The sequence below is a fragment of the Microtus oregoni genome, unplaced genomic scaffold, assembly GCF_018167655.1.
Source record: "Microtus oregoni isolate MIOR12 unplaced genomic scaffold, Mior012 000004F_ref0000308, whole genome shotgun sequence".
NCBI lineage: Eukaryota > Metazoa > Chordata > Mammalia > Rodentia > Cricetidae > Microtus > Microtus oregoni.
This window is the reverse complement of record NW_024543063.1, coordinates 36,352,562-36,380,431: the sequence shown is the minus strand read 5'-3', so window position 1 is coordinate 36,380,431 and position 27,870 is coordinate 36,352,562. Positions and strand designations below refer to the sequence as shown.

Below are 27,870 nucleotides of genomic sequence, written 5' to 3'. Positions count from 1 at the left end.
GTATGTGTGACCATATTTGCATATGCATATATATTTGTATATCTGTACATGTGTTCACAGTGTATGCGTTTATACATATACACATATTCACATACAATGCAGAGATACATATACATGTGTGCTCATGTATACAGGTATGTAGGCATCTGTGTGTGGGTCTGTGCATACATTTATGTGTGAAGGGTAGGTCTTTCTCCTGCAAGGATTTAATGATGGATGAAGTGGACCGAAGCTGAGTCTGGGGACAGCCATCCCATGGTGGCAAGTTCAGTGTGACATGTGTGCACAGGATTCTGGGCTGGGTCACTTTCTCCTTTGCTTTTCTTCTCAGCTGTTTTGGAATTAGTGGCAGGGAATTGTTCTGTATGGAGACCCCACTTTATCTCATGTGTAAATGGGCCCTTGGTTTCAGAGAGGGGTCTCAAGCAATAGACTCCCAAACTGCCCTGTGGATGGGGTTGGGACCCTCTTCTCATTTTGGTCACTCTGTTCTTTGGCGCTCTTTGGACTTGCTGTGTTTTCTGATGTTTTTCTCCTTTTGACCCCAAATCTCTTCGCAGTTGGCTGAGAAAGCAGATTTATTCAGTAGATCAAACCAGAAGAAACAGGTAAGGACGATTAACAGTTCGGCAGTTTTCTTTGAACTCTGATACTTGCTTGTTTTAGGGGAGCACGTATGGTACATGTCCTGTGGTGGAAAGGGTCTCAGATTCTGGGATCCATGGTGAATGACTTGTCTGCGTGATGGAGAGCCCCAGTCCAGCTGCAGAGGTGAAGACTGGAACCCAGGAAACATCGTGTGCCTGGGAGAGACCGGTCCTAGGGTAGCGAGCTTTGTTCAGTGATGCTGGGCTAGGATGAGGGAAAAGATGTTATGACATGCCCTTCAGTGCGTCTCACAGACCCAGGCAGATAGAACCATGTCAGCACACAGGGCTCTGTGTCAGAGACTGGTTTCATTTCTTCTCTCCCTTCCCTCTCTCTCTTCTTCTCGTCCTCTTCCTTCCCTCTCCTTCCCTCCCTTACTGTCTCCCTTTCTTCCTTCTTCCCTTCCTCCCTCTCCTGCTTTCTCCTTCCCTCCCTCCCTCCCTCCCTCTCCTCCCTCCCCTCCCCCTCCCACCTTTTCTCCCTCCCTCCAATTTTCTGTCTCTACCTTTCCCCGTTCCCTCCCTTTGCCCTCTCCTTCTGTACCTGGTATTGAACCTAAGGCCTACTGCATGCCAGGCTGTCACTCTACCTCTGAGCCATGACCCCAGCTCCTCACTGACGGATTCTAGGCAGGCACTCTACCACGAGGCAATGTCTCTAGCAGCCTTCTTCTTCCTTTTTCTTTTGAGACAGAATCTTACTATATTGTCCAGGCTGGCCTCTAACTCTGTATCCCTGGCTGGCTTTGAACTTTCAGTCTTCCTACCTCAGTGCCCTGAGTAGCTGGTCTGAGAAACTTATACCTCCAGGTCTGGATTTTTAAAACAGATTTCAGCTTGGGTTTTTCCTTAGGTGAAGGCAGTGCTAACCTAGGAACTGTTTGCCTATTGGCGGATGTATAGTAGCTCCTGATTTTGTGTGAATTCCAGGAAAGATGCTGCTAGGAAAACTGTGGGTAGAGTTCCAGCTGTGGTCCAGTGTGGTTCCTTTGCTCCACTCCCTCCTCTGCTCTGTCTTTGTTCTTTGTTAGCCTGAAGGATGGATAGCCACGGGATCTTTTGCATACATTTGCATTTCTTTCTGTGCTGGTGACTGACCATCTGTTTATTTCCTGGTTCTGATTAACGATGAAGCGATAAAAGCCACTCAGGGGCTGGAGAGATGGCTCAACAGTAAAGATCAATCTTCGCTCTTGCAGAGGACCTGGGTTTGCTTCTCAGCACAACATGGTGCCTCATGGCCATTCATAACTGTAGTTCTAAGGCATTCAACACCATCTTCTGACCTTCCTAGGCACCAGGCACACATGTAGTACACATACATACACAGAGGCAGAACACTCGCACACATAAAATAAAATAACCGAACCCTCAAAACAAAGCAGTAAAACAAAACACAACCCAAAACCACCTTTCACAGAGCTGTGGAGAACATAGTAGCCAGACAGTGTTAACTCTATAATCCTTGTCTCATTTTGTCTCACATTTGATCTTTTGTTTTAAATTTAAAAAAGCTTATTTTCATACTGAAATGTGGCTTAGTTGGTATAGTGCTTGCCTAGCGTGCATGCAACCCCGGCTTCCATCCCAACGTGAGTGGACGTGAAAAGTGTATAGTGCCTGTCATTCTAGTGCTCAGGGGACCGAATAAAGCAGGAGGGTCAGAAGGTCACGGTCATCACCTGCTGCGTAAAGTGTGAAGCCAGCTTGGGTCACGTGAGGCCCTGCTTCAAACAAACAAGTTCTTTCTCTTTTATTTTTGGTTTCGTATTTGAGGCAGAACTTAAAGGACACCAGCTCTCCCGTTTTGTCCCTGTGTCGTGAAGGTGACTTGCTCTCATTGGGCATCGCCATTATCTCCTGTCCTCTTCTCTCTCTTGTTTAGTGTACCCAGCTGGGGCATCTGTGACCTGTAACCCCGATGCCCATGTGTTCTTTCTTCTGCATCTTCCTCCCATCCACCATCACCATGTCTACCCGCACCTGACTGCCCTCTGGTGGTCCCAGCGTGGATCTAGCGGGTGCTATGAACTATTCCATACTGAGGCCTTAGGATGCTGTCTTCTCTGAGACTGTGCTGCTCTGAACACCACTGTCTCCATGGTGATGGAGTTGTCTCCTTCTGTCTCTTCTTTGGGGGCGGAGATGGACACCTGTCTCTTGCGAAGGATGGATTCTCCAAATCCTGTCTAGAATCCCATCTTCCCATCAGCCAAGAGGGGACCTGTTTCTGGCAGAGGTCCCTGTCTGTGCCTCCCCCGTTTTCTCCCCCAGCTCCATTCCAGCAGTCCCTTCTGCTTGTCAACACTGAGAATTGGAAAGCCCCACCCTCTCCAGGAGGCTCCAGGGATATTTCAAAAGGAACGTTGACCCAAGCGCTTCAGGAAGAGCAGAAAGGGCAGTCTGGCCAGTTTCCCTCCCTTTCCTGTCGCCTACAGTCGCTGACTAAGCCTGGTTTCCCGGCTGAAAACCCAGGAGCTGCCAAGGGCAAGAATGGACTGGCCTAGCTCGAACTCCAGGTGTTTTCCTTGGCCCAAGCCCTGTCCAGCTTCTCAGTTTCTCCCAGAGCAAAAAGGTAGCAGCTGGCTTTCGGGGAGAACTCGCTCGCCAACAGCCACCGCGTGAAGCAAATGCTCCCAGCCTATTCTTGAGCTAGGCCCCCATCTTACATTGAAGACACAGAGGCCCAGAGATGTCAAGTCACTTGCCTAAGGCAGCCCAGTGTGTTGAGGATAATGGCCTGTTTGTAGCCACATTATGCATGCTTACCTTTTAAGTGGGGTTTAAGTGCACAGTTCTATGGGGTTAATTGTGTTGTGCAACTGTTGCCACGTTGCATCTTCAGCGCTGACTGTGAGTTCCATCTCATTGTCACAGTTCTCCTTAAACTCCTACTCCCCAGCCCCTCCCTCCCGGACTCCTGGGAGTCATTGCTTTGTACGATTCGGTGCCTCCTATAAATGCAGTTGTAATCCATTGCCCCTCGCGCTCTTGCTGATTTGAGTTCACTTAGAATAAGGTCTTCAGGGTTTATCCACCCTGTGGGCAAAGCCCTCTCCTGTTGAGCTGTACCCCTATATCTGCGGCCTTCTTACTTTTTCTTTGAGACGAGGTCTCGCATGGTTGTCCAGGCAGCAAGTCTTGAACTTGTGATCCTCCTGCCTCAGTCTCTGGAGGAGCAGAATTGCTTTCTTTTTTTGAGACTGAATACTATCCCGAAGCTTGTTCACTCTTGGGCTTCTTCTGCCGTAGTGACTCATGGTGCACACATGGGGAACACCTGCTGGGGTACCCGCTCTTCCTGCTGGAGAAGTGAAGCCTGGTTAACATTCTGAGAAACTCCTTCCTGAGTCATTTTCCATGATGGTGGTGTCCTCACACAGTCCCTCATACACCCTCACATAGGTCTGTCTCTTCCTCATCCTTGCCAATGCTCTCTTTCCCTCCATCTTTGCCGCCCCCTCCCCCCGATACCACTGAATTTGCATAAGCAGAACAGACTTCCTTCTTCAGCTCTGTTGGGATTGAGGGAAGACTGTTGGGTCTGCAGGGATTCGGGAGGCAGAGCACTGCAGGTGGGGAGACGGAGAGCTCAGAGCTTGCTTAGCTCCTGAATGCAAATAGGTTTCGTGTGGTTAATAGCGGGGAGACCACACCTGTGTCAATTCCGTTGCCCTGGCCAGTGTTTTGGGTATGGGATTTTTTTTTTTTTTAGAAAAAGAGGTTTATTATTTTATGTGTATGAGTGTTTTGTTTGCAGGTATGCATTGTGTGCACTGTGTGTCTATTTGGTGCCCAAGCAGTCGAGGTAGGGTCCACTGGGACTGGAGTTACAGATGGTTGTGAACTGCCATGTGGGTGCAGGGAACGGAACCCAGGTCCTCTCGAAGAGCAGCTAGTGTAAATTCTCCAGTTCCAGCGCCTCCTTTTGACACAGGGTTTCACTAGGTAGTCCAGGGCTGAGAAGTAAGTCCTCAAGGAAGGGGAATTCTCAGTCCCTTAAGGGCATGGTGAACTAGCCCCCTGCCTCCTCTATGGAGTTGTGGATGTGGGGGGTACAGACCCAAAGAATTTTCATTCTGACATATCCTTGGGAAGTGACTTTGGATCCCCAAACGGCCTCAGGAAGCAGACCCCTTCAGCTACACAGTGGATGCAGGAGTTGCTGAGTACGTGGGCCCTTTAGTTAGTCACAGATGCAGTGGATGGCCCAGGACCTCCAACACAGTGGCTGTGTGTGTGGTTGGCTGCTGGTGTGCTGAGCCACACAGATATAGAACATATACATCACCCTAGCAAGTTCTGTGAGGTTAGCCAGGCTTGGTGATGCACATCCGTCGTTCTCGCCCTTAGATGCTGAGGACTATGTGGTGAGAGCCTGTCTCAATGCACAGACACAGAGACACACGCACAGACACACACACAGACACAGAGACACACGCACAGACACAGAGACACACGCACAGACACACACACAGACACAGAGACACACACAGAGACACACACACAGACATAGAGACACACGCGCAGACACAGAGACACACACACAGACACAGAGACACACGCACAGACACACACACAGACACAGAGACACACGCACAGACACACACACAGACACATGCACAGAGAGACACACACACAGACACAGACACACACAGGCACAAACACACATATAGACACACACAGACACGCACAGAGACACAGACACATGTACACAGACACACACAGACACACACAGAGACACGCACATAGACACACACACACACATACACACACACACACACACACACACACACACACTTACACACATGGCGGGTGGAAAGACGGGGAGACAGGAACAGACAGACAACAAGCAGTACTCCAAAGCTACAGAGAAACCCTGTCTCAATACATATATAACTGCTTGTGTGATATTGGGGTAATTGATTATTCTTCCTCAGTTTCCCTATCTATGAAGAGCCACGATGTCATCCAGGCTGGATGTTGGTTTATGGGATTCAGTGAGGTCACATGGCAAAGGGCCTGGACAGGGCGTGGCTTACAGAACACACTCCACATTAAATCTCTATTGTCATCATCATCATAAAAAGCTGTGGGCAAGAGATTGTTTAGCATCAGGACGGCAGGCAGATTCCAGGGCCTCCACTGGGGATGGCTACTCAAGGAGTGGCCTTGAAGAATCCCAGGACCCAGCTTGGCCTTCTGGTGATCTGCATGGTTGATGATGTCTGCATGGAAGGGGTGTCAGCTGTCCCTTGGGGGAAGTTTGTCTGTTATTTTTTGTTTGTTCGTTTTTTTAAGTTCCCAAAACCCTGGTTTCCAGTTGAGGCCTAGGATGGAATCTGAGTTGTTGGTTTGTGTCCAGGAAGCAGATACTGGGCACTGAGAAGAGACTGATGGCTGCAGGGAGTCCAGGCAACAGGCTGGCTCTCCCTCTGGAACGAGGGTCCAGAGAGTCAGGTCTCCTTTGTATGCTTGGACCTGTCACTGGGTCCTGGGGGCCCCTGGCATGGGATGGGCCTGTGAGGAAGACGTTTTTTCCATCTCCTGGGAGTGGCAGAGGCAGATGCAGCTAAGAGTTGCTGCCTTCCCTCCTTCTAGCTGCTGGGAAGTGCTTGGACTGGATGTGTGTTGTTGGGGGTGGGGGAGGGGAGGGAGTTCTGGAAGGGGCCTCAGTTGTTCCTAGCATGAAGAATCTGAAGGAGCCCTTTGGCCAGTGCCTCTGTTGTCTGAAGTGGTGCCTTTGGACAGGTGTCGGGTTGGAGTGTTTGGGCTCAATGTCCCGGGTGCTCAGGCCCCCTGCACCTGCTCTGTGAGTCAGACCCTAAGCAGCTGCCTTGACTCTTGGGTCCCCTCCTTATTCTCAGTTTCCAGATGTGGGCATTTCCTTTCCTGGGCTCCTCCTGGGGACCTCTGACTTCTTCCTCTTTCATCTGCATGGTCTCAATTTTTCTCTCCTGTGTCTTGCCGTACGTCTGTCACCTGCTGCTTCCCTGTCTTCATCCTGCCCTGGCCAAAGGGTATGTCACTTACCCTGCGAGACATCTTCTGTAGTCCACTGGCTTCTATGCAGTCAGCCTTCTTGGGTGAGGATGACGACGAACTTCCCGGCACATAGCAGTACTGTCTGTCTTTACGTTTGCCCTTTTCTGGTTTACTTTACTTTGAAACCCCATGAGCGTTGTTTCTGAGCTTCTTCGGGTGCCTGATGCTCATAGTGTTGTGCCCACATCGGGTCTCCTCCATGACTTGCGTCCAGAGCTGTCTCCTACCACATGACTCTTGTCTTCCACCTTCACCAAGGGGTAGGGACCAGCCTCTCCAGACTGTCCCTTCCTTCCGGCCCCCTTGTATCTTATTTCTTTTCCTTTTTCTTTTTGGTTTTCCGAGGCAGGGTTTCTCTGTAGCTTTGGAGCCTGTCCTGGAACTATCTCTTGTAGACCAGGCTGACCTCGAACTCAGAGATCCTCCTGCCTCTGCCTCCCAAGTGCTGGGATTAAAGGCGTGCGCCACCACTGCCCAGCATAGTATCTTATTTAATTCTCATGGAGGGGTGTCAAGGTGGGTGTCGATGGGGTTGCGCCACCCTTCCCACCCACCCCCGAGGCTGATGAACCCGAGGTCTTCTCTTTGCAGCATCAGCCTCCGAGAGCTGAAAGCCATCTTGCCCCTGGTCAACTTCAAAGTGAGCAGCGTCAAGTTCCTCAAGGACAAGCTGGTGGTGAGTTCCGAAGCTCAGCCGGGGAACTAGAACTCAGACCCGCTTAGTGCCTCATTCAGAGACCCATGCTGGCCTGGGGCTCTGTGGATTGGCACCTAGCCAAGTCCAGTGCCTCTGGAGCGCATCAACCCCGACCCAGCCAGTGGAGCCCCGTGGCTGTCGGAGGGCCCTTCTGAGGACTTGCCGAGGACGGAGCGAGCGGAGCCTAGCTTGCTGGACTGTGGGACTTGGAACATCTGTGTGTTTCTGTCCCCACTAGTCTGTCTGTCACCATTCCCAGGACCTTCCCACAGACTCTTACCTTTGTAACAGGAACACACAGGCCCACTGTAAAATGCTGTGGCAGATGCCTTCTAGCGGGTACCAGAGGTATCTGCCATCGTGTTTTGTATTCTCATTAGGCCCGACTCTTTTTTTGTCCTCTTCCTCCGACCACTCGTTCTTCCAACTGTCTGTCCTTCCTTCCCCCATCCCTGAAGTTTGCTGTGTTCTTCTGCACTGGAGAGGTGGGTGGGGCAGCCGGTGGAGTCTCTCTGCCCCTTGAATGTTGGGGTGCAGTGGGGCAGGGCTGGATGGAGCTGGTGCATCTTTCCCACCGCAGACAGATGCTGTCAGGGAATGCACATTGGATCCCAGGAGCCTCCTCAGGAGGCTCACTTAGGGTGTTTGTGTCAGCTGCCATTCATGGGATTCCCCTTACTAGACAACTGCATTCCTTTGGGTACCAGTGAGCTCCTGGGACAGCAGGCCATGTTTATGCAAACTGTGCTATCCTCGGGCCTGCCCTTTTACCCCGTTCTCCACTCATTACAGCAGAAAGCGGATCTGAGAGATTGAGAGGGAGAAGAGATAAATGTCGTCAATCCCTATACGATTCTCAATCTTGCTTTCTTTAAATTCAGTTTTAAATTATGTGTGGGTATGTACGTGAAGGCAGAGGCATTGGGGTCCCTTGGAGGTGCAGTTGCAGTAGTTGTGAAAACCACTTGATGTGGGTGCTGGGAACTGTACTTGGGTCCTTTGCAAAAACAATACATGCTGTTAACCACTGAGCAGCAGCCTCATCCATGCGGTCTTGCTTTCTCAAGCAGATGAAGAGGCAGGCATTTTGAAGATACTACCTTGGTTTCTGAGACATCCTATGAGGGCGGCGATAGGGCTGCCATTTTACAAATGAAGACACCACGAGTCTAAAAGTCTAGTGAGTTGATTAAAGCCGTAAAACAACTAATTAAGGCTGACCTCTGACTCCTGACTGAGTGAGTTAGGTTTTTTTAAATACATTTTTCTTAGGGATAGGATGATAGCTCAGCCAGTCAATTCCTTGAGGACTTGAGTTCAAGTCTCAGAACTCATGTCAAAGGAGCTAGGTTTTGAGGGGGTGATAGGGCCCAGAGAGTGGAAGTGCCCACCTTGTAAGCTTGGCAGCCAGAGTTCGATCCCTAGAGCCCTTGTAAAGGAGGAAGGAGAGAGCTGATTTTGTAACATTGTCCTCCGACCTCTACACACACTGTGGCATCCTGCCTGTATCATACATGTGTGTACACACATAGTAGGCATGGTTGGCGTGTTCTTGTCATTCCTATGCTGGAGGGACTGAGAAAGATGGATCTCTGGAACCTGCTGGCCAGGTGGCCTGTCATTCTTGGTGTGTTTCAGGCCAGTGAGAAGCCTTGTTTTTTTTTTTTTTAAAAAAAAGACAACACAAAAAGCCACAACAACAACAACCCCCCCAAAGTCACAAAGAAACCACCCCAAAATGGTAGATGCTGGTTGAGGAATGACAACTGAGGTTTTCCTTTAGCCTTCACACACACACACACACACACACGCACAGATACACACATACACACATATACAGCCACATACACAGATAAGCACATATAGACACATACACATGTCCACACACAAGCACACACACATATATAGCCACATGCACAGATACACACATACACATGCATACACATGTCCACACACAGGCACACACATGCACTTCCACTCCAACACAGACAGAAACATACACACACACACACACACACACACACTTTCTGCCTTAACACATACACATTAGTCAGAAATGTGTACTTGATCAGTATATCTGAATTTGGCAATCTAAAAGAAAGTATCTCCTCCCCCCGAAAAAAGGGAGTCATCCCATGTGGCTCTTGAAAAACTGGCCAAGACTTCCCTCCTGGGGTTCCCTGGGACTCAAGGGTAGGCATCCTCTGTATTCTTCCAGGCAGGAGACTGGGGAATCACTGTCATTTGGGGCTCAGAGGATTGCAGGTTGACTCCAGCCGTTCTGTTTGTGTGCAGAGGGTAGAGGGAAGAGGGCAGAGGTGTGATGGTGGATACCTAGCTGTATGCAATCACTTTTGCCTTTTATACTTACAGGAAATCGGTGCGCAGAAAGATGAGCTCAGTTTTGAACAGTTCCATCTCTTCTATAAAAAGCTCATGTTTGACCAGCAAAAGTCGGTAAGAGGACTCTCTCGTCTTGTGTTTCTGAGTCAGGTGCAGAGCTGAGAAGCCCACAGGAAGGGTTCCGCTTCCCACTGAGTCAAAGAAGCACAGATGAGCGTGACGGTGGATGACTTTAGGAGCCTGGCAAATTGTCTTAACCATGCAGAGCTGTGGGGACAATATGGGGGTGGGTGGGGCTTGCTGACCTTCCTGGAGGGAATTCTATGATCATAAATTTGATCAGAACTTTGAAGTGTATGAAAAGAAAACAGTATAAATCACACAGCAACACCAAGCCATTCTGGAAGGGAATCCAGCAAGTTATTCATAGCCATCTCTGGGCTTTATATGTTCATTGGTTCATTGCTTTAGTTATTTTTGAGACAGGATCCCTTATAGTCCAGGCTGGCCTCAAACTTGCCCTGCAAAGTTGGCTTTGAATTTCCAATCCTCCCGCCTCCAGCTCATGAGTGCTGGGATTATAGAATCAGTTGACATGGTCAGGTTATAGAATCAGGGTGACCCAGGGCTTTGTACATGGTAGGCAGGCAGTCTAGCCATAGAGCCGGCCTCCGACTTCTCCTTTTCTTACATGGATGCATCAGGCTGTTTTAAAATTAAGATACACTTTCATTTGGATCCGAAGATGGCATTTGGCAACTCAGTTTTGCTGAAGCCACCAGATCGCTTATTAGGCCTAACTAACACTGGCTAAATTCTAGGGCCCTGCTGAGTGACCTCCATGGAGGCTCCACCTAGATGAGCTTTGTGTCTTTGAGACATGAGAGCCACATTCGTCTCTCCTAGTCTGGGAGGTTGTGAGTGGTGTTCTTTGGGTGAAACATAGGATTAGCAATCATCTCATACATGTTTGCGTGTGTGTCGGTCAGTTCTCTTTCAATCTTTGTGTGGCTCCTGGGGACTGAACTCGGTCTAGAGGCTTGCTTGGCTTGCTAGTTTGGCTCTTCATTGGGTTTGTTTGGCAATTGTGATGGATCACTGAGAGAAGTCAGGGTAGGAACCTTGGAGGAAAGCTGCTTACTGGCTAACTCCCCATGTTCAGCTATCCGTACACAGCTCGGGTTCTTGTGGTACCTTTCGTGGTGGATTGGGCACTTCAACATCAACTAGAGTCTTAGTCACTGTTCCGTTGCTGTGAAGAGACTCCATAGGCAAGACAACAACACTTATTTATTTATTTTGTTTTTCGAGACAGGGTTTCTCTGTGGTTTTGGAGCCTGCCCTGGAACTAGCTCTTGTAGACCAGGCTGGTCTCAGACTCACAGAGATCCGCCTGCCTCTCCCTCCTGAGTGCTGGGATTAAAGGCGTGCACCACCACCGCCTGGCTTGACAATACTTATTTTAAAAACAAGCCTTTCATTGGGGTCTTGCTTAGAGTTTCAGACTATTAGTCCATTATAGTATGGTGGGGAGCATGGCAGCAGGAAGGAACGGCGGACTGGCAAAGCCCATGGCCAGTGACACACTTCCTCCAATGAGGCCACACCTGCTCTCACAAGGCCACACCTCCTAGTCCTTACCGTCAGTTATCCAACTGGGGACCAAACATGCAAAAATATGAATCTCTAGGGGCATTTTTATTCAAACCAGCACATTCTACTCCCTGGCCACCATAGGCATGCAGCCATTTCATCACACAATGACAGTGTGTGTGTGTGAGCGTTGATGGTGACAGCTGCCGTCTTAGGTAATTGGCCCAGACTATGCAAAGCTCCATTCATTCAAGCTGTGGGGCTGGAGCTGGAGAGTTCGGTGGTTATGAAGGCCCAGGGCACTTGGAGAGGAGTTCAGTTTCCAGCACCCACAGAGGGGTGGTGTGCAACCACCTGGAACTCCAGCTCTGGGGGCTACAGTGCCCTCTTCTGGCCGCCAATGACACCTGCACTCATGCACATATACCCACACACAAACACACATGAATAGAAAGAAAAATGAACAAATAACGAGTTGTCAGTTTTACCATAGTGTTTCTAGAAAGTTCAGAATGCTGTCTGTTGGGCATATAGAGGCAAAACCTGAGAATAAGGTCTGCCCCACAGCTGCTTCACCTGCCAGTGGGGGTGAGAGTGGGTGGGATCGAATTACACATGAACTATATTTATTTCTTTTCTCTCTCATTGGTGCTGGGACCAAACCCAGGACCACATGTACACAACACATGCCCTTTGCCACTGTCTCCCATGTTCCCACTAGGATGTCCCATTAAGGACACGGAAGGTCCTTTCCTGTCTTAGTTACTAAGCAATCTTGGTCTTATTCCCCAGCCCAAGGTGTATTTCAGTTTTAGATTATTTCTTGTTGAAGTGACCTCACTATGTAGCCCAGGCTGTCTTAGACCTTGCTATGTGGCCCAGGTTGGCCTCAAATGAACTTTTCTCCTATTTCAGCTTCCTCAATGCCACTACACTCGGCTATAGCCTGAATTTTTTATTACAACTCTTTTTATTTAAAGTGTGTGTATGTGTGTGTGTGTGTGTGTGGATGTGCATGCACGCGTGCCCCTGCCTGTGAAAGGAGAGAAGGGGAGAGAGAGGGAGACAGAGGGAGAGGACTGGGAGAAAGGGAGGGAGAAAGAAAGGTGTAGGGGAGGAAGGGGGAAGGAGATACTGTTTGCTCCTCTTCTCCCTGTGGAAACATCCGTGTCGAAGACTGCCCTCTGGTGTTCAGAAGACCACACTGAGCCTGATTCTGCCAGGGTTTAAGCATTCGAAAATTAACAGCCTCCATTTAAAGCCCAGAGTTTTGGCTCCTCCTCCTCCTCCTCCTCCAACTCCTCTTCCTCTTCATCCTCCTACCCCTCCTCCCTCTCCTCCTTTTTCATTTTTGTTTTTTCAAGCCAGGGTTTCTCTATGTAGCCCTGGCTGTCCTGGAACTCTGTAGAGCAGGCTGGCCTCAAATCAGAGATCCGCTTGCCTCTGCCTCCCAGGTGTTGGGATTAAAGGCGTGCACCGCCATTACCCTGCAGATTTTTGGCTTCTTAGAACCTTCCCCCACCCCCACCCCCGTCCATATTGGGATCTGTCCATTCTTGGGTCCACAGTTCCCTGTAGCATCCCATGGAATGGATGGCTGCCATCTTCCCAGGCTGGCCCAGCAGTCTCTTTCAATTTATGTTCACAGACAGCTGTAATCGCCCCCATCGGTAGGGTGATACGCCACAGTCCAGCTGCTGTATTTTGTAACTCCGTGGTTTTAGAATTTGAATGATGCCAGCTCAACCTACACTGGCTTGCCGAACCATCCTGCTTCTGTACAGTCAATGCCTCCTCCAACTGCTAGCAGATCGTTCTGGCTCCTGAGCTCCGGGGATGGGGTAGGGGAGTTGGATTTCCTGGAGTTGTTATGGAGACCTATGATCCTCACTTCTATATCTAGGGAACGGGTACTTGATCATTCCGCAGCCAAATGGATTCTAGCTTTTAGTTGCCTGTTCTTCCTTGTGTCTAACCACCTGCCTGCATTACAGCTCTTGGGGCTTAACGTTGGAAGGTTGGGCAGCAGCAGGAAGATACACTCATACAGCTAGGTCTTAGTAACGTGAGCAGAGCTGTCAGCTGACAGTTCCTTAGGTGGGTCACATGACAGCACAGTGCTGAGCCTGATACATTTCCATCCTTCTGGGGTGCTGTGGAAGGTTAGATGTGGGGACCAAAGCTCAGAGCGATGCTTTGCTGGAGGACGTGTGCCCCTGGCACATTTCCCAACTGACTCTGATGCCCAGCCACAGATGCTTCCTGTTAATTCTTAAAACATCAGTGGTGAAAACGGCTTCACTGAGAGGGCTCTGTGGGTAGAGGGGCTTGCTGCCAAGCCTGACGACCTGAGTTTGATTCCTGGGACCCTCACGGTAGAAGGCGTGAGCTGAGTCCTGCTCGATGTCCTCTGACCTCCACACGTGTGCACCATGGCTTTGTTACTTCATTTGTGCCCTTTCTTTCCCTCCATCTTCCTTCTTCTTCTCCTTCCTCCCTCCCACTTCCTCTTCCTCTTTGTCTTTTGAGGTGTAGTCTTACTATGTAGCCCAGGCTGGCCTTAAAGTCAAGATCCTCTGTCTCATCCTCCCCAGACACACGCTCCACCCCCGCCACTCATTTCCTTCTTGTAATTTTTTAATAATGTAACTTTTTCTTTATTATTATTTAGACTTATTGTATTTTATATGTTTGAGTCCTTTGCCTGCATGTGTGTGCCTAGTGCCTGTGGTGTCCAGAAGGTGTTGGATCTTTTGGAACTGGAGTTACAGATGGCTGTGAACTGCCATGTTGGTGCTGGGAACTGAACCCAGATCCTCTGCAGGAACAACAAACGCTCCAAACTGCTGAGCCGTCTCTCCAGCCCATTGATAACTTTGGAACAGAAGTCTTGATACCATGCGGAGCTTGGTGTGATACTCTTGTTTTCTGCCTGTTTCTCATTTCAGATACTTGATGAATTCAAAAAGGACTCCTCCGTGTTCATCCTTGGGTGAGATTCCTCTGACGCTTTGCTGTCCAAGGCTGTGTCCGTGTGCCAAGCTGGCCTCTGGTGGTGGTGGTGGTAGTGGGTGGGTGCCGTGTGCAGTTACTGACCCCGGGTTTGTTGCACAGTGTGGGTGAGTGAACAGCATCCGTGGGATGTGGAGTGTTGTGAGGAAGGTCTAGGGGTTTCTGAAGAGAGAACTGTGAGCCTCAGGCTTCCTTCCTGAAGCTTTAGGGAATGTGACAAGCCAATAGGGTTCTTTTTTCCCCTTGCCCTCCCCTTCGCTCCCCTCCCCTCCCTTTCCTTCTCTCCCCTCTGCTCCCCTCCCCTCTCCTGTCACTTCTTTCCCCTCCCCTCCCTTTCCTTCTCTCTGCTCTGCTCCCCTCCTCTCTACTGTGTCTCCTCTCCTCTTCCCTCCCTTTTCTTCTCTCCCCTCCCCTCCACTCCCCTCCCTTCCTGTCTCTTCCCAGTGTGTCACTTCCTTGGCTCTTGCTGCTCTGGTCTCCGGGTTCTATCCATCTGAGGGCTCCTCAGACCTTCTATAGCTCTTGAATGCTGTCCACGATCTCTAAGAATGTCCTGTTGGGGTCTCTTTTTGAGCCTCTTCTGTCTCTGTTTCTAGATTAGTGGTGTGCTCAGAGCATAGGGCGGGGCCTCAGGGTGGAGGTAGACCTTTTCTCACAAATGTCCTTTCTAACCACCTTGTCACTTTCTCCGAGGGCAGGAACACAGACCGGCCTGATGCCTCTGCTGTCTACCTGCAGGACTTCCAGAGGTTTCTTTTACATGAACAACAGGTGAGAGGATTGCAAGATGTGGCGTCAGGGACACAGTGCTCTCTGGACACTTGCTGTCACAGCACACCGGTGGCCTCCCTGAGGTGGGGTGGGGCCCCAGCAAGTTCCCCATCTCCTATGGCCACTTTCAGTGGCTGAGGGGACTCTGCCAGAGCAGGACAGGGGCTTGAGGGCTTGAACAAGACATCCCTCACCTGACTGGTGTCAGCTCTTCCCCTGAAGCCACCTCAGGAGTATCTTCCAGGGAGGCCATCCCTCCTGGGTGGGAGGACGTAACTAGACGGACCAAGCCTCGGGTCCTCTAGGGGATGAGATGGAAGTCTCCACAGAGGATGCCATCTGCGACATGCTGGCTCCCTGCGTTGAGGCAGTCACAGGAGTTTCCTGTTGGGATGTCATTATCTGATGGCATGTGGTCACCCCCGTGTGTATGGACGTTCTTGGGTACCATGATGGTGCCTGGTAGACAGATGCTGTTAAATGTTCCCCTGTGATACACAGGATGACCCCGTGACCCCATACAGAAGGCCCACACTTCCACCAGCAGAAGTTTCTGTGGTCTTTCCCTGAGAGCACCACCACCTGAACACAAGCCATGCCCGTGCCCATGAGCCTGTAGGGGACATTTGCAATCAAACCACGATATCGGCATAACTCACCATGCTCCCTGGGCTACTTCATGCTGACACCCAGAGAGTGTGACCTAGCCCAGAAAGTTCTTGGCAGACAGTGGTCTCCCATTCACAAGCTGGTGGTTGCTTTACTTTCATAGATGAAGTTTATTGGGGTGCCGTCACTCTCATGGCCTGTATTGGGTCCGTGGCTGCTTTCACGCGGTGATGGCTGTTAAATGGTGACAGCAGGGAACACTGTGGTCCACACAGAAGGTGTTTGCTAACCTCTGGCCAAGGTCATGCTGGGATGGGGCTTTGGTGTGTGGGCCTGGATGGCCGGTAGATTGGAACTTGGATGATGGTTCAGTCTTTGGTTACCTTGACTACGTCCCGCAAAGGAAGCCTGTTGCTTTGGTGATTTTGTGTTGTCTCTGTCGTCTTTAAGGAGCTATGGGCTCAGGATCTGAACAAAGTCCGGGAGCGGATGACCAAGTTCATTGACGACACCATGAGGGAAACCGCAGAGCCCTTCTTGTTCGTGGACGAGGTGAGTGGGCTGGGGCTTGTCACGTGAGCAGTACCTATGTGCTCACCTGTTCCTTCCTGTGTCCCTTCAGAAGGTGTCATTGTCAGGTGCTCTGAGACAGACTTCTGGGGAGTGGTTTTTACAGGGTGAGGACTGTGCCCACCTTTCTCTTTCTTGATTCTCTCCTGGGAGGAGTTTATTGATTTCACCACTAGAGGGCGTTCGCCACCAGGGAGAAACCAACCAAACAGCCCAAATGCTTAGATGGTTGGGCCTGGAAGGCATTTCTAAACAGCAGTTGACCTTGTACAGGTGGCAGAGGAGGGACAGAAGGGATGCGGATTATCACCTGCCAGGTGGGGCAGTCTGATTTATAGCAGTGAAATGTACTTCTGAGTCAGTCAGTGTTTCTGAGGTTTCTTTTTTTTAAATGTTAGGAGTGGGTAGATGGGAAAGTTCCTGGGCCCCTTCTCTGCCTCTTTGTGTTGGCAGTAGTAGAACCCAGGGCCTTTGGCATGCTAGCAGGTGATCTACCGCAGACCTATACCCCAGGACCTGTTCATTTTGTCCCCCCACTCTTGTGTGTGTGTAGGTGTTGGTTCTTGTCTGCCACCTTATTTGAAGCAGGGTCTCCATGGCTGCGGCATGCGCCAGGTTGACTGGCCCTGAAGCTCCTGGGGGTCTCTTGTTTCCAGTTCACACCTCAGGGGAGGAACACGGAGGTTACAGCATGTACTGCCGCACCCAGCTTTCATGTGGGTTCTGGGGTTCAAACCCATGAAACATTCTTAACCCATAGTTTCCCCACGAAATCATCTAGCCAGCCCCCCCTCCCTCTCCCTTTCTCTCCCTCTCCCTCCCTCCCTCTCTCTTTCTCTTTCTTTCTAAGGTGCTAAGAGTTGGGATAGGAAATTCGGTTCCCTCTTCTCTGTTCAGTAGCCCACATTTTTTAACCCAAGGCTTCAGAGTCATTATCCAAGCACTCTGCCACCAACTCATCCCTCAGGTCCCCTTATACTTTTCATTTTGAGGCAGGTTCTCAGTAAGTTGTTCATGCTGGATTTGAACTCATGGTAGCCCAGAGAAGCCTTGACTCTGTGATCCTCCTGCTTCATCCTTTTGAGTATCTGGACCAACAGACTTGGGCCCCTAGGCCCGGCATCTTTCCATCCCTTGACATTCACGTGTTTGTAATTGTGTCTCTGATGCTGAGCGTCGGACTCACCCATGGTTAGTAGCTGATATGACGTGATGCTCCCATGTGGGCAGCTGGTGTTTTGGCAGCAGTGGACATTTTGGGATGCACATGGAAAAGGGAAATAAATGATCTGTAGGTCTGTGAAGGGTTTATGTTGAGAAGGAGGGATGCAGCCTGAGTCATCTGTACTGAAACCACGGGAACCTGAGGTCTGTGGACCAGCTATTGGTCCCATATGTCCAAGTTGACCAATGCATGAACACTAGCTAGAAACAGGTAGACTCTGAGTCTCCTGTCCTACCATGTCTCCACCCTGGTGTCTCTTTCAGTTCCTCACGTACCTGTTTTCACGGGAGAACAGCATCTGGGATGAGAAGTATGACGTGGTGGACATGCAAGACATGAACAACCCCTTGTCACATTACTGGATCTCCTCTTCCCACAACACGTGAGTTTTTGGGTGACCCCAGGCTGGTCCCGCAGCACTGAGAGTGATCCAGTCAGCTGGTGCCCCGTGCACAGCCCCAACAGAGCTGGCTGTGAAGGGATGGGGAGGGAGGACCACATTGTTTAGAGGGGTCAGGAGAGGGGTAGGAGAACACAGCTCTCTTTCCAGCAGTATTGGGATGATTATGCGTCCTCTACGGCCTTCTAAAGCAAGTTCGCAAAGTTGGCTTTCTATGATTCGATCATCCTGCCATGGAAGCATTCACTCAGCCAGGGAGCCGGTGTTTGTAGAACATCTACCCCAGGCCAGGCTCTTTGCTTACCAGGAGTGAGGATTCCTCAGTGGAGGAGGCAGGGGCAGTCACATTCTCAGGTGCTCGGAGAGGAAGGCATTCACTGAGTGTCAGCTCCAAGCACGGGATGGTGGCTGGACAGAGGGCCTGACGAGAAGGAGAGTTTTATCCCCAGAGCTGCATGGGCAGAGGTCCTGGAGCAGGAGCAGAGGGGAGGCATTTCTGAGGCTGGAGTGAAGAGGCTGGGAGGAGAGTGGCCAGATAGACGGCCAGCCTGAGCAGAAGTCTGTAAGTCACAGGGCAGCAGGGACCCTCCGGCCACTTCAGCCAGTGACATGCTCTCATTCACTTCTTCGGATAATTCTGCTGATTGGAAAAGAGGAGGGTGAATTGAGGGAGTGAAGAGACGTTGCCTTCTGACGTCATTTCCGTATGCGGGTGGAGTCTTTGACTTTAGGTTGGAAAGTGCTATTGACGGGCACTTCCCTAAGTGTCTTTTCAGGGGCAGACAGGCATGAGCCAGACCTGCAGTGCGCCATCCCCTAGGTATTTGGGAAGGGGAACTCTTTTCCAGGGGAACGGGTAGGTGGTACATCTTGAGTTCATCTTAGGACAGTGGATTCTCCAAGCCTAGAGAGAGCTAAGGAACATCCTGAGAGGGAGGGTGGCATGGGGAGAAGGCAAGGATACAACTATTTGTATCTGTCAAAATCTCAAAAACAATGCTAAATAACCTAAGCAATAAATGGGCTAACAAAAGACTGGATAAAGAAAATGTAATTCATATGTTGTGTGTGTGTGTGTGTGTGTGTGTGTGTGTACCATGTATATCCAATAGAATTTTACAAAGCTGTAAAGGAAATGAAATCATTTATTACATTTGTGAAAAAATGGATGGAACCATAAATCATTATGTTGAATGAAATAAATTAGACTCAGAAACATGACTACTGTTTGTTTTAAAAAAACAACAACAACCCTATTTTATGGCAGTTTTTGTTGACTAGGTTCCTGGCACCATACATTCTACCAGGAGTTGTTGAGCCTCCTGCCTATGCTGGCCTTGAGCCTCAGGGATGGATGGAGCTAGGGTTCATTTCTTTGGCACCCAGAGCCCAGTGGGCAGTGACAGGGCCACAGCTTACTCTCTGCTTCCCCATTGCTCCTGACATGCTCAGCCCAGGTCTCCAAGAAGGAACACAGCGTCTTCATTGCCTATGGATCACTTAGGAAGTCACTGTGCACATCTTATTGGTGGTCCCAAACCCAAGGCCTCAGGATGGCATGTATGTGGTTCAGACCTTAGCCTGTGTCTTTCCAGATCAGAAGATCTCAGGCCCATGGGGCTTGGGCTCAGATGGTCTCTGTCTTAGAGTTTCTATTGCTGCAAAGAGACATCACGGCCACAGCAACTCTTATAAAGGAAAACATTTAATTGGGGCTGGCTTACAGTTCAGAGGTTTAGTCCATCATCATCATGGCTGGAAGTATCGTAGAATGCAGGCAGACTTGGTGCAGGAGAGGAGCTGAGAGTTCCACATTGGCACCCTCAGGCAGCAGGAAGGAAGAATGAGACACTGGGCCTGGCTTGAGCATCTAAGACCTCAAAGCCCGCCCCCCATGACACACTTCCTCCAACAAACCCACACCCACTCCAACAAGGCCACATAGCCTACTAGCGCCACTCCCTAATTGCTTGGGGGGGCATTTTTGTTTAAGTGACCACAGTTTCGAAGCGTGAACTGTGTACAGTACTGCCTCCCTGATGCGGCTCATTTTGTCCTTCAGGTACCTCACTGGGGACCAGCTGCGTAGTGAGTCCTCCACAGAAGCATATATCCGCTGCCTGCGTGCTGGCTGTCGCTGCATAGAGTGTGAGTATTCTGTCCTGGCCAAGAAGGCGCGATGAGCAGAACCACGAAGCCCAGCATTTGTTTTTCAGTGTTAAAGACTTTAATATTGGTGAGAGAGCAGGGAAGGGAGACAGGCTGAGGGGTCCTCATGCAGAGCAATTCTAGGGAAGAAGATGATGAGATTTTTCCCCTAGATGATAGTTGTCCCGAAGCAAGAATTGACGTCTATCTGGGAAGGAGGTTGGGACATCTAGAAAGTGTCCGGATACACTGGGCAGCTGGGGGCCAGCAGCAGGGGTTACTTTCTGCTAAGAGGAACACAGATATACATCCCTGTTAGCATGACACACCCAGGGCCACTTGTCTACAGGTGAGGCCTTGAGAGGGACTGTGGTGGCGCACGCCTTTAATCCCAGCACTCAGGAGGCAGAGGCAGGTAGATCTCTTGTGAGTTTGAGGCCAGCCTGGTCTACAAGAGCTAGTTCAGGACAGGCTCCAAAGCACAGAGAAACCTTGTCTCAAAAAACCCCAAAAAACAGAGAGAGAGAGAGAGAGAGAGAGAGAGAGAGAGAGAGAGTCAGGTACAGCCGTGGCCAGGCAGGTAGCAGACCCTTGTTTCTGTCTGCCTTTCTTATCACCTCTATGGCTCTTGTGTGTGTGTGTGTGTGTGTGTGTGTGTGTGTGTGTGTGTATACACGAGCATGTGTGTTTACATGTGTGTGCATCACCATGTGCTTAAACACCAGAAGTTGACAATCACTGTTCAGAAGGAAGGGTCTCTCAGTGAACCTGTAGCTCTAGTCTAGCTAACTAGCTTGCCCCCATGGATTCCTTACCACCACTTGCCCAGCATCTACATGGGTTCTGGGGATTTGAACTCTGGTCCTCATACTTGTACAGCAAATGCTTTATCTCTTGAACTATCTGTTCAGCCCATCTTTGGGCTTTCTTTCCCAACCTGATTAGTATCCTATCACTGTAACAAAACCCCTGAGATAATGAACTTAGTGGTGGTGGAAGGTTTATTGTTTTCTTCTGGTTTTGTATCTTGGATTCAGAGCATTGTTTTGGGGCTTCTGACGACAGGCCATGACAAGAAAATGTGGTAGAGCAAATGCTTCCACCAAACTAGGAGAGGAAGAGGAATAAGCTGGGCTCTCACCACCCCTGTCAAGGATATCCCCCTCAGTGACCCAAGGACCTCCTCCTTGGCCGTATTGAGTGCTCCTTCAGGAACCAACCCTGGTAACATTTTCCTCAGTCATAACCATGTATGTGGCTGAGAAAACAGTCCAGACCACAGACCATGCCTCCAGTGTTTTCAAACCTGCTTATCCTGTGCCAAGTGGCGTGGCAGTTACATATGGACCTCCTGGGTCTAGTTTTTTCTCTCTGAGAAAAAAATGTAAGAAAATGAAGTCACAAGCCCCCAGCTCCTGTGTCCTGGGGGTTGTTCAAGCCCCCACAGTCTTATTCTGTTTGCATAATTAACCACAAACCTTTAAGAAACTGGCTCATTGCTCCGTGCTGTTTCTCCTGGTGAGGGGGAGCCTCGAACAGCTGACATGGGAAACTAGAACCTGTTGGGAACATCTTACAAAGGAAGATGCATGGGAAGGAGTGTTTTAGGGAAGCATGTTGAGTTCTGTGATCGGTAGATAATGACCACGTGTGTGCGGATAAGCCTGGGTCAGCCCTGGGAACGGAGCTGGTGTGGGTACCTGGTCTAGCCTCATGTTCTCAGCCCAGCCACATGTCCTGTCTGCCTGCTCCCTCTTGGTGGCTGTGCTGGCTGGTGCTGAGCCACCTGTGGTTTCTCCCCAGTGGACTGCTGGGACGGGCCTGACGGGAAGCCCATCATCTATCACGGCTGGACACGGACCACCAAGATCAAGTTCGATGATGTTGTTCAGGCCATCCGAGACCATGCCTTTGTTACCTCCAGGTCAGTGGCTGATTTTCCGGAGGCGTGTCTGTAAAGGGGAAAGCTGATAGGGCTGGAGAGTGGACAGACAGACAGACGCAGATACACACATACTCACATGCATATACACACTGCCCAGTTCTCCTAAACCCTGGGGAGCCTGGGTTCCATTTGACTAATTATTGGCAGGTGGCCTTTGTAGCTTTATGAAATGATAGTGGTCTTAAGAATTATGTTTATTATTTTAATTATGTGTGTGTGTGCATGTGTGTGTGTGCATGTGTGTGTGTGTGTGTGTGTGTGTGTGTGTTTGTATGGGTATGTGTGTGTGAGCTCAGGTGCTAGAGTAGGCCAAAGGCCCTGGATCCCCACAGCTGGAGTCACAGGTGGCTGTGAGCGGCCAGATGTGGGTTTTGGGAGCTGAACTGGGGTTCTCTGGAAGAGTATTATGAACTCTCCACCCCTGAGCCGTCTCTTTAGACCCCATGGGACTGCGTTCTAGGTGCTTTTTTCCCAGTTTGAGTCTGTGAATGGTTCGCCTTTGTGGTTCTTTGCCGTGATTACCACATCTTACCAGCCATGGTGATGACTGCATGGACCTCACAGGGCCGGAAGACTAAAATGGCGTGAGGCATGCTACGTGCTTAGTGTCGCACGTGGTCAGCAATCAGTAAACAGGCTCGGATGTTTTTGAGGCAATTCCTGCTCACGTTCCTTGAGTTGGGTAGGGGTGGCGCTGGACTGGGGCGGGGCTTCTGTGAACGTCTTTTCCTGCACCAGGATGCCTTTTAGTTAGTCTGCAGGCCTCTCATGTTCCCTTCTCCACACAGCCCTTTCTTGGGCGTCCCTCCCTCCATCAGCCACTGAAGCCCAGAGGGACTCCGTGTTCACAAAGATGGTATAGCATCTACTCCGACTCTGTCAGCTTCCTGTCATGATGAAAAGACACCGCTGCCATGGATTTATAAAGAGGGGGGCTCATTTGGGAACCATGTTTTGGAGGTCCCAATTACTGACTTATTACCTGTCCTGCCCCAGTGCCTGAGACATGGACGTTTGCTCACCAGTGTGGGCAATTACAAGATTCCTGCTTCCCGTCTCCTGGCTGACTCTGTCCTCTGCCCCTTGCAGCTTCCCCGTGATCTTGTCCATTGAGGAGCACTGCAGTGTGGAGCAGCAGCGTTACATGGCCAAGGTGTTCAAGGAAGTGTTAGGAGACCTGCTGCTGACGAAGCCCACGGAGGCCAGCGCTGACCAGCTCCCCTCACCCAGCCAGCTTCGCGAGAAGATCATCATCAAGGTAGGTATACGTGTGGGGGACGCTGTCTACTGGGGGGTAGGCATCCTTAAGGACCCAATGCCATACTCGAGGTCTCGCCTTCTTTACCTTGTCTCTGATCTTGGGCCAAACCTTGATCACGTAACCTCTCGGTGCCCCTGTGCCCTTCTGGAAATGGTGTGTGTGTGTGTGTGTGTGTGTGTGAGAGAGAGAGAGAGAGAGAGAGAGAGAGAGAGAGAGAGAGAGAGATATTGAACCTAATTACCTTGTTACCTCGGTAACAAGGAACAGCTGTGAGCGGGTACGTGCAGCATGCTCGGCACCATGTTCATCCTCTCAATTCTAACTTGGGAGTGGGGGTGGTGGGTTCCTGCCAGCCTGGGCTACCTAGTGAGACCCAATTTTAGAACAAAAACAAATGGAACTCATCCGTTCTTGGGTAAACCTCACCAGGCCTGATGTGAGCCAGTCTTGTGTGAGCGTTGGAGGGATTCCAGTGGCCCAGATCCCATTCCTGCCCTTGGGAGCTCTCAGACTCTGTGGGGTATGGATAGCTGCTTAAAAAGGGTGTGAGTGGCAGCGGGATGCTGAGGCTGGCTTTCCTGTTCTTTGGAGGGGATGCGTGATTTTATCTGCCCTTGGGAACTTCAGCCTTTGCATATTTGTGTTAGTGTAAAGAGACCAGATAAATAGTGGAATAAAGCATGCACGAATTTATATTCCTCATTAAGAGGTAGAATATTCTAGGAGCTTGGGGCTTGGCTCCCAAAGGGCTTTGGGGACCAAGGATGCTAACATCCTCCTGTCTCTACAGGGCAGAGGTTTTCAGTGGGGCTTCCATAGACCCTCTAAGAAGTGACAGTTAGAATTTAGCAAGGGGGAAGGGACATGGGAAATACTGCATCATATTGATCTACAAGTGTCAGTAACATTTTTTCCCCTTTCACTCAGTCCCCACCCTCCCTTCAAGCCCACTCTAAAGCATATGAAAACAGAAGCGTGACTCCTGCTGAAAAAGAGGCAGGGATGGGAAGGGAGAGGGATGGGCTAATTTTAGACTGAGTAGCAAGCAGGGTACCCCTGAGGGAGGAGAGGTCTCCAAGAATGGAGCTGAGATTACAGGGAATGCTGAGCCATCAACGGATCTGAGGTAGCAGAGAGCAGGTGCTTGCTGGGTGGCTGAGGGCGGGTGAATTCTTGCTCCTCAAAGACTCTGAACTTGGGTCTTTAGCGAGGAGGGCTATGTAAACTTTCTCCCCTTCAGCATAAGAAGCTGGGCCCCCGAGGTGATGTCGATGTCAACGTGGAGGACAAAAAAGATGAGCACAAGACCCAGGGAGAGCTGTACATGTGGGACTCCATTGACCAGGTGGGCCTGGGTCCTCCTGCCCCCCGCGCCCCCAGAGCTGTGGGTACTGACTCTCAGCTGTCTGGGTCCCCCTGTCCCTGCCCCAGAGCTGTGGGTACTGACTCTCAGCTGTCTGGGTGCCCCTGCCCCTACCCCAGAGCTGTGGGTGCTGACTCTCAGCTGTCTGGGGGTATCCTCCAGAGCTGTGGGTGCCAACTCTCAGCTGCCTGGATCCCCCAGTCCTCTCAGAGCTGTGAGTGCTGACTCAGCTGCCTGGGAGGTTCCCCCCACAGAGCTGTGAGTGCTGATTCTCAGCTGTCTGGGGGTCCCCCCACTCCATAGAGCTGTAGGTGCTGAGTCTCAGCTGTCTGAAAGTCCCCCTCCCAGAGCTGTGGGTGCTGACTCTCAGGTGTCTGGGTCCCCCTCACACAGAGCTGTGGGTGCTAAGTCTCAGGTGTCTTAGGCTCCCGCCATAAAGTCTAGCACTATCCCTGCCTTTGCCCTGTGTGGAGCTGTGTGCCTTGTCTTCTTATTGCATTGTAATGCCTTCAAATAACTTCTTATTCAATTTAATATGTACTTAAACACAGACCAGCACAGTAGACTGCCACACACCCTAGACTCATGACTCTCAGGATGCATCACGACTGAGTGTCCTTACCCCTTGTTCTGCCTTGGTCTTGTAGGGACCTTTCCCAAACAGGAGCATCTGCTGTAACTACAGCAACCAGAACATCCGCAGTGCTGTGACACTGTTAGCTTGTTGTGGATTGTATTTCTGCTTCACCCCTTGCCCGCTGTGTTAGGCAGATGTTCGTCACAGTGACCAAGTGCCCCTCTGAGAAAGCCGCTTGGGGAAAAGAGGGGTTCTTTTGGCTCTTGATCTTGGAAGCTTCAGTTCAGACCACTTGCTTCTGTGTTGGTTCATTGTGAGGCAGAGCATTCCGATGGGTAATGTGTGGAGGAGCCAAGTGGCTCACCTCGTGGTGGATGGGAGCTGATAAGGGATAAGAGGTCAGCCCTTTAGAGGCAAGGCCTCAGTGGCTCCTCCTTCAGCCAGCACAAGCTTCCAACTGTCTATACAGTTATGAGCTTATCAATGAATTGATTAACACTTTTATGAAGTGGGTGCCCAGTGGCCTGGTCCCCCCGAAACCCTCTCGCTTATAAGCAACCCTTTATTACATAGTCCTTGTAGGAACAGGTTTTGGTTTGAACTATAACATTCACTAATAATATCCTTTTCCCAGCATATATATTAGCAATCTTAACTTGCGGTTGCCTTCTGATCTGAAATTGTCCCACCCCAGATCACCATCATTATCTTTATTATTATTGTTGTTGTTATTATTATTTGTGGTGGAGTAAAAATTTCAAGCTTTAAATGCTTCTTCCACACCTCCTGGCATCCAGATTCACCTGAATTTATCCCATATCCATTCTAGTATCCTATAAATGAAATGAAATAGAAAACAAGTATGAAATAGATAAAATTTAAGTAAATCAGAATGAAATGCCACATATATACACAGTGGAGTCTAATTCAGCCTCTAAGAATGAAATTGTATCATTTACATCTGGAGATTGGGATTTTAAGAGATAAATAAGAATATCGATGCTTTATCTCATATATTTTTAAACTCGAGAGTTTTAAAAATACTTATATATCTATCTGGCAGCTGGAGAGATGACTTGGGTGGTTAATAACATTTGCTGCTCTTCCAGAGTACATGAGTTTGGTGCCCAGCATCCATGTTGGGTGGCTCACAACCATCTGTAGTTCCAGCTCCAGGGGATCTTCTGCCCTCTTCTGGCCTCCATGGGTGCGCGCGCACACACACACCAACCAACCGACAAAAAACCCTTTCAAAATATATTTATTTATTATGTATTTGTTACATATAACTTCATGTAAATATAAATATACCTAGATTTTCATGTGTTTCCTGTGCGGGAGCGATGTAGAAGTGGACGAGGCCCTATTTGAAACTTGCTCTGTAGACCAGGCTGGTCTCTAACTCACAGAGATTCACCTGCCCCTGTGTGCTGGGATTAAAGATGTACACCACTGTGTCCAGCAAAAAAACATTATTCTATACAATAATTCAAAACAATTGGTGAAATGTAAACATGTTGTTAGGTCAGTTGGCTGAAGTGATCCAGAAAGGCTTACAGAGCAGGCTGTGGACACAGCTCCGTGGCAGAGCCCTTGCCTAACATGTACAAGGTCCTGGGTTTGATCCCCAGGACTGGGAAAAGTTAGGTGAATTGGGGAAAGCTATTCACGAGGTGGCATAGTCTCCTCTTCCCTGCAAACTGGCAGCGCAGCAGAGACTCCTTATTCCCGCCTGCTCCTAGACACTGATTTAAAAAGTCCTGAGAAATCCCTAGAATCCAGAAGTAGATGTTTTAAAGAGCAGATCTCGTAAAATCATCATCAATGTGAAAACTGGGGCAGGGCAGTCCCCAGTGAATGCTGGGGTGCTGTCCCGCAGGTCCCTAGAGTCAATAGGGCTGAAACCTTGGGGGAGACTAACGGCAGCCTGGCTCTCTAGAAATGGACTCGCCACTACTGTGCCATCGCTGACGCCAAGCTGTCCTTCAGTGACGACATTGAACAGACTGTGGAGGAGGAGCTGGTCCAGGTAGGTGGAGAATCCCCACCTGGAGACTTAGTGTATGTCTTATCATATCTGGGCTGGCCAAGCATCCTCATCCTGAAGGAGTGACTGCTTTGAGTAGCCATACTTAACTAGCTCTTCCTGATTGGCTAGCTGGCCCTAGGGCTTACCAATAAGATTCAAGGTTCTTTCCTCCTCCCTGACTGGCCAAAGATCTAGGACCAGCTTTCCCCGGGGAAGGTGATGGGCCCGCCCCCTGCTCTGCCTTCAAGCTGCTGCCCTTCTTGGGCTTTTCTCGAGTCCAGCCCAGCGTGAGCTCAGGCTTCTGGTTGTCAGGAGAGGGCAGTGGGCGCTGTCACAAGCTGTAATGACTCCTTGTGGTTCAGGACACTCCTCCCACGGAGCTGCATTTTGGGGAGAAATGGTTCCACAAGAAAGTGGAGAGGAGGACCAGCGCAGAGAAGCTGCTGCAAGAATACTGTGCTGAGACAGGGGCCAAGGATGGCACCTTTCTGGTGCGGGAGAGCGAGACCTTCCCCAATGACTACACCCTCTCCTTCTGGTAAGGCCCCCTTCCTCCAAGACTGGTGGGCGGGAGGTGGTGTGATCAGGCTGCTCTCCTGCCTGGCTCTGATGAAGTCCCTGTCCTGTTCCCGACA

General features: G+C 50.1%; 1 protein-coding gene across 1 annotated transcript in view; it reads left to right on the top strand.

The window, feature by feature from the left end:
• Plcg2 (phospholipase C gamma 2) overlaps positions 1-27,870 on the top strand; it is a 121,722-nt gene that overhangs the window by 54,052 nt on the left and 39,800 nt on the right. Inside the window, exons 5-17 of the mRNA XM_041650097.1 lie at positions 561-608; positions 7,284-7,368; positions 9,763-9,846; positions 14,274-14,317; positions 15,036-15,108; positions 16,168-16,269; positions 17,776-17,894; positions 19,975-20,060; positions 21,864-21,984; positions 23,095-23,263; positions 24,507-24,611; positions 27,146-27,235; positions 27,598-27,773. Coding sequence (XP_041506031.1) covers positions 561-608; positions 7,284-7,368; positions 9,763-9,846; positions 14,274-14,317; positions 15,036-15,108; positions 16,168-16,269; positions 17,776-17,894; positions 19,975-20,060; positions 21,864-21,984; positions 23,095-23,263; positions 24,507-24,611; positions 27,146-27,235; positions 27,598-27,773 — 1,302 coding nt within the window. The remainder of the gene's footprint in view (positions 1-560; positions 609-7,283; positions 7,369-9,762; positions 9,847-14,273; positions 14,318-15,035; positions 15,109-16,167; positions 16,270-17,775; positions 17,895-19,974; positions 20,061-21,863; positions 21,985-23,094; positions 23,264-24,506; positions 24,612-27,145; positions 27,236-27,597; positions 27,774-27,870) is intronic.